We start from the raw sequence: 12,381 nt of genomic DNA, 5'->3' as shown, positions 1-12,381 counted from the left end.
TTCAACACATCGTTTTAAAAAAAATCAACAACGAATTTCCCGAAATGTTTGAGAACAATTAAAAGGAAAAGCCGTTTTTGATCTATCAACTAAGTGAACAATCATTCATATCGTCCACATCCTGAGATATTATCGTCCCTCGCTGTGGACACCAGCGAGATGACAGCTGCTTTTTCATTTTTGAATGTAATAAATATTTGCTGCTTCTAATATATTTCGGAATTTCTCCCTGCTTTTCCCTGGGATTTTAACTCTAAAAGATTGGAGAAAAGATTATCGAAAAGGCTTTTACAAGGTAAGCCTCTAAATGATTTTTTTTCCAGCTTGGAACTAAGTTAGATGATTCATATCGCATTTATAGATGTGTTTCAGTGAATGGCTGAAAAAACCAAAATGCATACACGACATGCTATTTACGAATATTTTAAAAAGATATCTGGAGAAGAATTTATCATGCTTCGAGGGCAAGCCGGGAACTTTTTATCCGAACTACAACTATGTTGTGATTTATTGTGATTTTCCATTACTCGCCTATTTATTTATACCCTTTCAAGGCGAAGGTGTAGCTGCAAGTTGTTCTACTTACAAACGTATCCGTGAAAAGCCCACAGGGAGTCACATGTATTTCACTTGGAGCGTTTGTTTTTATTTTGCCTTAGAGGACTTGTTTTCCTCACAGGGAAATGAAAGCTGCCTTGGAGCCAAATTCGCTCCTAAGCAAGTGCGGTGCTGGGAGCGGAGAGCACAGCCCCCGCTTTTGTCTAGGAGCAAACGCTGCCGCACGTCGCCGACTCGATCTCTCTTCCAGCGAGCATCCCTCCAGCGGCACACTAGGGCCCGGGGCTCGCAGCCCGGTCCTCCCTCCCGGTGCCCGCGATCGGTGCGCTTAGCCCCCGCAGGTGCCTCCCCGCCTGCCGGACCCTTTCTCGAAGCCCGAATTTCCTCGAAGCCCCAAGGCTGGGAGCGGCCCCCTCCCCGGATGGGCGCGATCGGGGCTGGTCCTCCAGGCGTCCGGGAGGAGCCGGGCAAGGAGGCCTTTCTAGGATCGCATCCTTAGAGAAAGGCTGAGGACGGGCTAGCTCGGCCTCGGCCAGGCCGCCCGGGGACAGCTGAGGGCTCCCGACTCCGGGCCCCAGAGCACCAAACTTTGCGGGCGGGGATGCAGCTCGGGCCGGGGCAGCAGGCGCGGCGCCCGCCTTTCCCCGGCCCTTCCCTTCCCTCCCCAGCCTCTCCTTCCGCAGCCACCCGGCCGCCGACCTATTCCCGGGAGGTGGTCGGCAGACTGCGGGAGCATTGTCTTATCCCACGTCGCCGTGTCCCTAGGTCCCCGATGTGTGTGGCTGTCTGCATGACAGATGGTGCTTCGGGAGCCTGCGAGGGCATGAGAGTCCATTTGCTGTTGAAAGGAGCCTCCACGTTTGTTTAGTCATCTATTATTTCGGAGAAGCGCGAGGGGTACGGGGAAGCCTTCCCGCTCCGGGACGCCTGCTCTCCGTCCGCGCTCGGGGCTGGGTTCCTCTGGAGTCCCGGCCGCCCCGCGCCCCAGACCCGCGCGCAGCCCGCGGGCACCCAGTTCTCCGGCTGCTTCGCCCCAGGCCCTCGGGGCGGGAAGCGCGCTCCGCGTCTCCCCGCCCCCCCGCAAACCCCAGATGGATTCGTCGTTCGGATTCATTCGTTTGTCAGGGTCGGAGAAGAAGTAAGGGAGGCGGAATGGCCGAGTTGTATTTAGCCGAAGGAAGCACAAAACCCAGGAGCGGCCTCGCAGGCCTGCGGTCGTTCCCCGGAGCAGGCCCGCAGGCCGGTGTGGGTCTCCTGCAGGCCTCGGTGTCAGGTCCAGGATGCGGCCTGGGCCAAGGAGAGGCCTCGCTGGCTCCCGAGCCGGGCGGTGGCACAGGGCTCGGCTCTCGGGCCTGCCTGCCTCGGCGCGCTCCTTCCCCGCGGGGTCCGCTCCTCGGAGCTCGCCGTCCTGCCTTGGGGAGGCGGCCCGGGCCGCGCGGAGGCCCGGCAGGCTAGGCCCTCGCCCGCTCTCGCTCCTATCCAAAGAAGACCCCCATTCCTTTTATTGATCGCTTTTCTGACTCCCCCTCAGTTTCCAAAATGATGCTGAGTCCAGACCAAGCCGCCGACTCGGACCACCCCAGTTCGGCGCCCTCGGACCCGGAGTCGCTGGGTGGCGCGGACGCCAAGGTGCTGGGCAGCGTGTCGGACCTGGAGCCGGTGGAGGAGGCCGAAGGCGACGGCAAGGGCGGCAGCCGGGCCGCGCTCTACCCGCACCCGCAGCAGCTGAGCCGCGAGGAGAAGCGCCGCCGCCGGCGAGCCACGGCCAAGTACCGCTCGGCCCACGCCACCCGCGAGCGCATCCGCGTGGAGGCCTTCAACCTGGCCTTCGCCGAGCTCCGCAAACTGCTGCCCACGCTGCCCCCGGACAAGAAGCTGTCCAAGATCGAGATCCTGCGCCTGGCCATCTGCTACATCTCCTATCTCAACCACGTCCTGGATGTGTAGGGCCGGGGTCGCGGCGCGGGGCCGCCTGGCCGGGAGTGGGTGAAACGCGGCCAACCCGGGCGGCCGCCGCGGCGATGGAGGAGGAAGCGGTGGCGCAGCGGGACGGCCGCCGCCACGACCTTGGACCGGGTAGGAGGCTCGCACCGTGTTCTCTCCGGTCGGCAGGGCGACTCTGGAAGGTTTCCGACTCCAGAAGGGTGGGGTTGTCTGGCGAGCCCTGGGGCTTGTAGGGAGCATTTTCCAGGCAAGGCGAACCTCCTGGAGGCACCGAGATGAGTGGCCTCCAGGCCTCCCCTCCACGTGTTAGGATCCCTTTAGGGGTTGTTGCTTTAGCTCACTGGAGACTGAGTTCTCCTACATTCATCTCCCACAGATCTTCATGTTTTGAAAGAATGAGGGCAGAAGCTCAGAGTCTGGGCTTCTAACTTTAGACTATCTGGATTTTTTCTAACTGACAAATCACCAAACATCATGAGGGGAGGGGAGGGAATCTCCTCCAGGGCAGAGATTCAAGACACAGAAAGGTGGAACAGGAAACTTTCTGATCCGTTGTGAAAAGAAAGATTATATTAGAATCCAAGTAAAACAGACAAGCCTAGAACATATGGTAAGGTTAAAAAGATACATTGAGAACAAACAGATATTGTGGGAAGATTTGAGTTTGGTGAGATTTTTAAACCCCAAGGTCTGACGCTAATGTAGACAGGAATATGCATATTTAAATGGAAAATTTAATATCTGATTGCTTTTTCAGGCGAAGTGCCCCTTATATATCCAAAAGCATCTATTTGTGACCTTAAACATGTGGACCCATAGGTGCAGTTAGAAAAGACAACCTATTTTTATTTATGTTAGAACGAGTAGAGTATTTTTTTCAAGACACTTATTTTTCAGAGTGGTGATAATTTTACTTTGGACACTCTGTGCCAATTTATTTATAGTCAAGTGTTTACACTTTCTCCTGTGGAATAATTATGTCTAACTTTTTACGTGTTTGTTGAGATTATACTGTGGTCTTTCTTTTTGCTCTAATTATATTGCACTTGTATAACAAATTTCCCACATCTCCCTGTTTCTAAGCATATTTTATATATTAAGATGTTTGTTCCTGAAAGGTTCTTTTGTTGTGAGATCAGCAACACTAGCACTTCACTGTTATAGTTTTTTAAAAAAAGTAAGTGTTGTTATCCTTATCTGTAGTTATGTCTGAAAAGTACTTTGCAAACCGTTTATAAGGAGAGTAGCTTCTTTGTGTGTGTGTGATGTTTGTGTGTGGGATGATTTTAGGAAATTAAGTTATTTTCCTAAAAAAAAAAAAAAGAATTCAGAACTACTTTCCTCTGTGACAACCAAAAAGAAAAGTCTATAACCTGAAAATGTTTCATGTTCTCAGCTGTGAAACTCTTAAAACAAGGAGTGTATTTTAGAGACAAGGGAAAAAAAAAAACCACATCTGCTATCCAAAGAATTTAGTCTTTTTCAGGGTTTTTTTGTGTCTCTGTTGCTTTATATAATGCAATATTTTGTAGTGAAAATAGATATAATCTGGTTTCTATCTGACGAGTTTTTCATATCTCATGAATGGTGCGCTGTTTTGCATATAAATAAAGGTATCAAATAAAGTCATCTCCTTTATTTTAAGCATACTGTCTAAAAATAATGAACATCCTGGCTGAGCAAGAAATATCTTAATGGACTCAATTCCTCAGAAAGGAGCTAAAATTAGAAAACAGCAAAAACAAAACCAAATCTTGACATGTACTGAGATATTTGATGCTCTTCCTAAAGTTGGACGCTGATCAGTCTATAAATAGATGCCCCACATATGATGGTGACAGAAATCGTGTTTCTCTCAATGAAGAAAAAAGATTATCAGTGTTTATATAAAAACATTTCTTGAATCATAGATTCTTTTGCTTTAAAAGCAAATTCAGTAACTAACCCAATCTCTTCAAATTAGAGTTGGGAAACTGGGGTCCAAAGAGTTTATATGCCCTGCACTAAGTCCCATGGCTACTTAATGAAAATGAGAAGACCCCAAGATGATGACTCTAAGTCCTCATGGCACTTATTAAGAACAAGGTGCGTTTCACTATTGTACTATAGCACTCGGACATCTCATCAGGACATAGATTTAGGACATGATATCTGCGAGCAAGAAAAGACAACTAAACCCTGGACCAACCTGGAGATATGAAGAATGTTATCTACAAAAGCCTATACTTAATATAAAAATGTGGAGTACTCTGTCTATAAGCAGAAGACACGAATAACTTAAAGACTATCTATATGTATATATGTACACACACATAGAGAGAATATTATCAACTGTGAGTCCATATCACACCACATCTCTGGTTGCAAAGTAAAAAACGCAACTGTGTGGATGCTTGGTTTTATAGCTATAAAATATCTGGGATTCTGAGAATTTTTCACTTTTTCTTGTAGTCAGGTTCACAGATACCTGATCAGGGAGACTTCATTCTCTTCTTCAGCTGAGGAGAGCACTTCCTAGGACATGAAAAATAATGGTGGCTTCTTTGGCCTTGTATCTGGACCAAGTTGTGGTCCCTGCAGCAGTGGTTAGTTGCTTGGCCTGCACACACACTACCTTTGGACTGAGTGTTTGCAGGTCTCCCTTCCCACCTCAAGGAGTGTGGTGAGGTAGCTACTCCGCGTCCTAATAGCACTTCTCTGTTGTAGGGCAGAGAAATCGGCCCTGCTCCTTTGCCAAGGAAACGATGTCAACATCTAGCCTCCCTTTTCTGGTTTATGAGCCCAACTTCCAACTGACCAACACAGTCCTCCCTCTGACACCTAGGAGGAGCCTATTAACTCCCCTCTCTAGACTAAGTCCCTTGCCCTTGGAGTTGGACGTAGGGCAGACGTGGACAAAGGGCAACATCCCTTCCCAGGTACACAGCCCACGGGATCTCAGGAGAGGATCTTTGCAATGTCACTTCAAATCCGAGGCCTGTGAGCAGCCCCCCAAAAGAAGGGCAACACTGTGGCGCTCTGCTGGACCAGAGGGTGACTGGCTGCTCCCTAGCACGTGGCAGGGACTCTGAGTACTCAGCCATACGTAAGGGAGTAGAGTCTTCTCTGAATAATGATGATGGCGATCACTCAGTCTGACATTCAGCAAATAGTTATTGAGGACCTACTGTGTACCAGGCATTGTTCTAGGTGCTGAAAATAGAGCAACAGATGAGACAAAGTCTACTGGAGAAGAGCAGTACACTGACGACAATAAATAATAGTTAACTTCAGGTATTGCTCAAGGCTATGAAGAAAAATAAAGCAAGGTAAGGAAATAGAGAATGGCAGCTGAGGGTGCTGGTGGAGGGTATTATTTTAGATAGAGCTGTCAGGAAAGGCCTCTCTGAGGAGGAAAGCTCTGAGTAGCCACCTAGCTCTGCCTAACCAGCAGCCTCCACAATTGCTGCCCCTCGTGCCCTTTCTTCTAGCATCCTGTTAACCTGACCTGTGCTCAGGCCACCAACACAGCTCTTGGGGATCACTCGCCATTCCCCACTGGCAGCAGCCTCACCCTTCACCCCCAGCTTGCTCCCTCTGTAGGCAGACCTGGGACCACAGTTCCTCCAACTACTCCTCACCCCTTTTGCTCTCTGTCCCCACTGCCCAGCAACTCACCAGGGCATTGCTGCTCCCCAGAAAACTCAGCCCCACCTGGCCCAGCTGATAAGGACATCTGGGCTGCATATTTCTATGCCCAAATGTCCCCTCACATCTGCCACTGTTCGGAGACATCCAGAGAAAAGGGGCAAAGGCTCTGGGCAAGGGCTTTCCTGGTGGCGCAGTGGTTGAGAGTCCGCCTACCGATCCAGGGGACGCGGGTTCGTTCGTGTCCCGGTCCGGGAAGATCCCACATGCCGCGGAGCGGCTGGGCCCGTGAGCCATGGCCGCTGAGCCTGCGCGTCTGGAGCCTGTGCTCCGCAACGGGAGAGGCCACAACAGTGAGAGGCCCGTGTACTGCAAAAAAAAAAAAAAAAAAGCTCTGGGCAAAAAAACCCCAAACAAAAAACCCTTCCCTTGCACGGGGAAGAGAACGGGAGGAGCAGCGGCAGAGGGTGTGGGTGGTGGGATGCAACGGGAAAGGAAGAGCAGGCTGAGGTCAGGGGAAATGGGTACAGAAAGAAATGAGGCTGAGTGGAGGTGGAGGTCTGGGGCCGGGAATGCCTGCTTCCCACATGAACCCTGTTCCTGGGGCTTCCTCCAGTGGCCCTGCCCCTTGAACAAGCATCGCCTGATGCTATGATGAGGTTAGTAGACAGAGCCGACCTCTGTAACACTGGGATTAATCCAGTTCCCATCGCTGCTGTCTGTTTCTGGATGCCTGTCTTCCTCCCAAGGAGGTTCAGGGCAGCAGGAGTTAGGGGAGTGGGGACAGCTAATGTGAACGTGTGCACAGCTGATACACTTTTTCTGGGCTTAGAAGGGCTATCTCATTCAGTACTGGTAGCGGTAGAAATATTAATAGCTAACATGTATTGAGTGTATACTATGTGCTTACAGAGTTAAGTGCTTTGCAGGCATGATCTCATTTAACTCACAACAACCCAATGCAGTAGGTACTTTTGTCTCCATTTAACATATGAGGAGCTTGAGGCTTAGAGAAATAAAATTACTTGCCCAGGGTCACAAAGTCATGTTTGTCAGTTCATCAAAACCCCTGCTCTTACCCATCATACTCCATGGCTTTCCTTTGCCAGAGGGACGGCGGGGCCATGCACATACCCCCACCCTTAGCTCCCGTACCCCATCTCTCCACCCATGTGATCAGGGGAAGCTTCAGATCAGACATACCAAAGGAGTGCAGGATCTGCAGTGCACGCACCAGCTACCAAACCAAGGGGCCACGTGGAGGCTAAGACTGAGCCTCTGTTCCGCTTGCCGGGTCAAGCATGTGCCCTGACTTGGGGCTAAACTCTTGGGAAGACACTGCGGGCTAGTGGCAGTCCTGAATCAGCCCCTCCTGCAGGAGTCTGGCGCTGACACTGTCCATGGTACTGCTCTTCACCACCACACGGGTGAGCCTGACTCCTCAGCCTCCCCCATCCACACGCCTCTGCACATCAAGGCCCATCCTCACACTGCACACCATCCCTTGCCTGGACATTTTTCTTGACTCTTCAATGCCTATAAAAAAATAAAACTCCAATTCTTTCTCTGGGCACAGAAATCTTTCACAACCTTGTTTCAGATCCTCTCTAGCATCACCTTCAGCCGCTTTCCCTGAAGTTAAGTGTTCCTGCCAAATTCAGATTTCCTCACTTCCCTGGAGATGCCTGTCCTTTATAACCTCTACTTGTTTTCTCTCTGCCTAGAATGCTCTCCTCCAACTTTATTTTTGCCCAGAAAATTCCAACGATGCCATTGTCACCCAACTCAAGTGTAACCACTTTACAAAACTCTCCTCAATTTCTTTGGGCAGCGTGAGCTGCTCTGCTCTCTGAATCCCAGGTACAATCGTCATTATGCCAGAATTTGTCTTTCTCCCATCCCTGTGTTTGAGACCTAAAACTCTGGGGCCAGGTTCAGACCCTGGCTCCAACTTACTCTAAATGTATGATGTGGGGCTTCCCTGGTGGCGCAGTGGTTGAGAGTCCTCCTGCCGATGCAGAGGACACGGGTTCGTGCCCCGGTCCGGGAGGATCCCACATGCCACGGAGCGGCTGGGCCCGTGAGCCATGGCCGCTGAGCCTGCGCGTCCGGAGCCTGTGTTCCGCAATGGGAGAGGCCACAACAGTGAGAGGCCCGCGTACCGCCAAAAAAAAAAAAAAAAAAGTATGATGTTGAACGTGTGACTGTATTTCCTTCCTTTTCAAATGTGTGGGATGGGACAATGCATGCACCTTTCTCAAATGCTGCTGTGAGGCTTCCATGGGGTAAGGCAGAGTGTTTCCAGAGCAGGAAGAACATAGTAAGTGCTTGATAAATGTGAACGATTATTATTAACTTTGTATTTATAGTATGCATAGGAAGCTGTATGAGAGAAGCTAAAAATAATAATCCATTCATAATTCATTTATGTATTCATGATTTGTGGTCTCTACCAACTGTATTCATCTGCATATGACACATGATTAACTCTACAGAAAGTCAGACAGTGATAATCCCTGTCCTATAAAACAGAAAACATCATAGGTAAGTAAATAGGAATCCACAGAATAGACCATAAACATACGCATCTAAAGTTATGTACAGGTCTGAGAATCCCACTCCACTCCATGTGGGAGGCCCGGCCAATGCCTTTTCTTTTATCATCTTGGTTTTTCCCATCGCACTTAATGCTGTGAACTCCGGATCTCCTACTAACTAGCTGTGGCCTTGAAAAATTACTTAATTCTGTGCCTCAGGTTTCTCACCTGTAAAATGGGGGGGGGGGTGATAGTAGTAGCTACCCTGTAGCTTTATTAGGAGGATTAATTAAGTTAATTCACATAAATCACTTAGAACATATCCAGTGCACCTTCAGATCTCAATAGCATTTTCTGTATTAGCTCTTATGGCAGATAACCTTTTCAAAAGTTAAATAGTTAAATTCTTTTTGAGGTAATGAAGAGAGAAATTGTTGAAATTTCCTAATGAATCTTGCTAAGTATTTCTGGGTCAGGAGGGAGGTTCCTCATCTCCTTGCTAATCATTCCAGAAATATACCAAGAGTAGGGAAGAGTTCATAATGCCATTTGGATCATCGTGGATGGACCTAGAGATTATAATACTAAGTGAAGTCAGACAGAGAAAGACAAATACCATATGACATCACTTATATGTGGAATCTGAAGAAATGATACAAATGAACTTATTTACACAACAGAAATAGACTCATAGACAGAAAACAAACTTATGGTTACCAAAGGGGAAAGGGGGTCAGGTAGGGAGGGATAAATTAGAAGTTTGGGATTAGCAGATATACACTACTATATACAAAACAAACAACAAGGACCTACTGTATAGCACAGAGAACTATATTCAATATCTTATAATAACCTAAAATGGAAAAGAATATGAAAAAGAATAAAATATATATATATAAATCTGAATCGTTTTGCTGTACACCTGAAACTAACACAACATTGTAAATCAACTATACTTCAATTTAAAAAAAAAAGAAAGAAAAAGTAGGGAAGATTTCATGAGCTTCTTGAATCACAGGAAAAGTGGTAAGATTTGGTGGATGGAGGAGAAGGGGCAGACTCCCTAGGATCACCTGGAATCAGGATGGGAGAAGTAGGAGGAAAAGGACATTGGGGTCTGCCTGCCTGAGAGGGTCAGACTGATGGAAGGGCAAGAGAGGAAAGAAAATCCTCGAGAGGCGATTCTGTGGAGCAGTATGAGGGCTGGGGCTTATCCCCTGAGCAGCGGGAGGTGAGCTGCACTGGAGGGGGAGGTGAGGATGAGAGGGGAGGTTACCTTAGTGCAGGTGCGAGTCAAGTGGGGCCTGGTGAGTAAAAATCAATCTGCATGAACTTTCTGAGCAACTACATTAAAAACAAAACCAAAATAAACAAACAAACAAAAAACACTCTTATGGATGATTTAAGAACATCTACCAAAGCTAAGGGGATAGTACACTGGTTTCTAATGTAACTGACATTTCTTTGTACACTTACCCATGCTTCCTCATTACCATTTTGGGCGATTTGAAGCAAATCCCAAATATCACACAATTTCATTCATAAATACACCAGTAAGTATCTCTAAAAGTTAAGGGACTCTTTTTCTTTTATTATTTTAACAAAACTGAAATGCCATTATTACAGTGAAAAAAATGAATAGTATTTCCTGAATACTGTCAGTGAGCACCTACATTTTTGAGGGGAATTTCACAGCTGGTCTAACCCATGTTTCCTGATTATCTTTTTTCACCAGCCAGTTGGATTGTCTCTCTGGTAGTCTTCCTTCTATTTTAAAAATCCATCCCCTGTCCTCCTTAATTTTGGCATGTTCTCTTACTCACATATCGGACAAGAGTGCCCCTCTGGCCACCCTCCCCCTGCCCCATCATGGATGGACGTAACTGGCCACTTCGGCACAGAAAGCCATTCCACACTCACGGCTGCTGTGTGGGCCGTGCTGGGGTAGCTGGTGGCTGGTGGCTGGCTAACTACAGCTCAGGGTGATGGAGAAGGGATCGCTAGAACACGACAGAGTGGACACATGGCCAGAGCACAACTTAGGCTGATTTTAAAGATGTAAAAACAAAAAGTCAGATGGATTCTTTTAGCTGTGGATGAGGAACTGGGGTGAGGGGGTGACGTGGCATAGAAAGCATTCTGGGGGAGTGAGGACCTGCCAGACCCCCTGGACAGCAGCACCTATGAAGGCCTGAGGACCACTAACAACAGTAACAAGCTCCCCTAGCACGTCCTTTCAGGTCACAAATCTGTCACACATGCTGTCTCTGTGAGTCCCTCAGGCCTGGCACCGGGTACGACCAACACTCTGAGGGGTTAAGTGACTCACCCAGTCTCACACCCTCTCAGCGCCAGAACCGCCTAGAAGCCTTTGACACCAATCTCGTGCTCGTTCTCCACACCGACCTCACGCTGTCTGCCCTGGCGTGTAGTTAGTAGCCCGGTGACTAATAATAATATCATCAAAAACAACTGCAAACACTTAGCACTCACCCTACGCCTTCCCATTAACTCACTTAACCCTCCGACAGCTCAGTGAGACAGGGGCTCTTATTATTCCTAAGTTACAGACAAGACCCCAGGACACAGAGAAGTCAAGTAACATGGCCAAGGTCATGCTGCTAGTAAGGACTTGCATGGGAAAATAAGGCTGAAGGGCAGTAAAATTCAAAAGCTTATACTTTGAAAAGAAGGAAAAAATACAAAAGTTTCTCTTTTGTGAAAATCATAAAATAAAAAACTACAGCAATTGAAAGAGCAAATTTTCTCTGCGAAGCAGCCTTGGCCCTGGACTAGACATTGGCCTGGGCCCCTGGACTTGTCCTCTCCTGTTGAGAGACCTCAGTGTGGCAAAGATGGGGATCAGGTGTCAAGGCATACAGGCAGGGCATGTTCTGAGTGTGGCTGTAGAGGATTGGGGACTGACAGCGCCGCATCTTATTGGTCTGCATCAAGCCTCAGGACAAGCCAGAACGAGTCACTCTAGCGGGACCATCCTGACAACACTTTAGACTTTGGAAAATGTTCAGAAAGCCTAGTGGTTAGCGTCCTGGTCCAATTCTAAATAAATGGAAAAAAGAAATGAGTGTTCTTACTAGGGAGGCTGTGTGTGGGCACTGAACACTTACACGAAGACAATGAGCCCATCCAGGAATGGAACATCTACTGTGTCGTGGGTGTGACAGACCGCCAGGGGTCTAGGGCTGTCACATCTACGTATCTCAATTCCCCTGTCCCTCTATTTCGGACCTTAGCTATCAGGACCTCCAGTGGCAGCCACTTCGTTTTAGTGTCTTGTGTGAGCGGGAGGAGATATGACTTACTACAATCGCTAATGATTACTTTTTTAAAACTAATGATTTTTAGTGGCTGGAACCTCAAGCGGGCTTTGATGTTCTTGGTCTGTGGGCAGAATGCGGCGAGTGGCTGAGCTGCAGGCCGCGCTGCTGCCCCTGTGCTGTCGTATTTGCATGTGGGCCCAGATTTGTCTTTGGCTGCTTGCATGGTTTGGGATGAGACCCTCGCATCCCAGGGGAGGGGGGCAGGTGTTGCTCCAGTCGAGCGAATGGAACCAAATTACAGGCCCGTCTGTCACCTCCTCTGGGAGAAGGTGGAGGGAGGGAGAGGACGGGTGATGGGAAGGAGGGAGGAAGGGGGAGGCGGGGGAGGGGAGAGGACACTCTGCTTGCCTCCTGAGGAGCCTGGCCAGCGCTGG

The 12,381-nt window shown here is 48.6% G+C and overlaps 1 protein-coding gene across 1 annotated transcript; it reads left to right on the top strand.

Annotated features, from left to right (window-relative positions):
• The first annotated feature begins 282 nt into the window (after positions 1 to 282).
• On the top strand, positions 283 to 2,814 carry NHLH2 (nescient helix-loop-helix 2). The gene is made up of 2 exons (XM_060007017.1): positions 283 to 295; positions 2,090 to 2,814. Exon 2 carries the CDS (start codon positions 2,098 to 2,100, stop codon positions 2,503 to 2,505), a length of 408 nt encoding a protein of 135 aa, XP_059863000.1. The 5' UTR covers positions 283 to 295; positions 2,090 to 2,097; the 3' UTR covers positions 2,506 to 2,814.
• The last annotated feature ends 9,567 nt before the right edge of the window (positions 2,815 to 12,381 follow it).

The sequence above is a fragment of the Delphinus delphis genome, chromosome 1 (assembly GCF_949987515.2).
Source record: "Delphinus delphis chromosome 1, mDelDel1.2, whole genome shotgun sequence".
Classification (NCBI taxonomy): Eukaryota; Metazoa; Chordata; class Mammalia; order Artiodactyla; family Delphinidae; genus Delphinus; species Delphinus delphis.
The sequence above is the reverse complement of the archived record's forward strand: the minus strand, read 5'-3'. Positions and strand labels throughout refer to the sequence as shown.

What these genes read in the sequence shown, in the direction of transcription:
- NHLH2 (XM_060007017.1), top strand. Translation starts at nt 2,098, where the DNA reads ATGATGCTGAGTCCAGACCAAGCCGCCGACTCGGACCACCCCAGTTCG.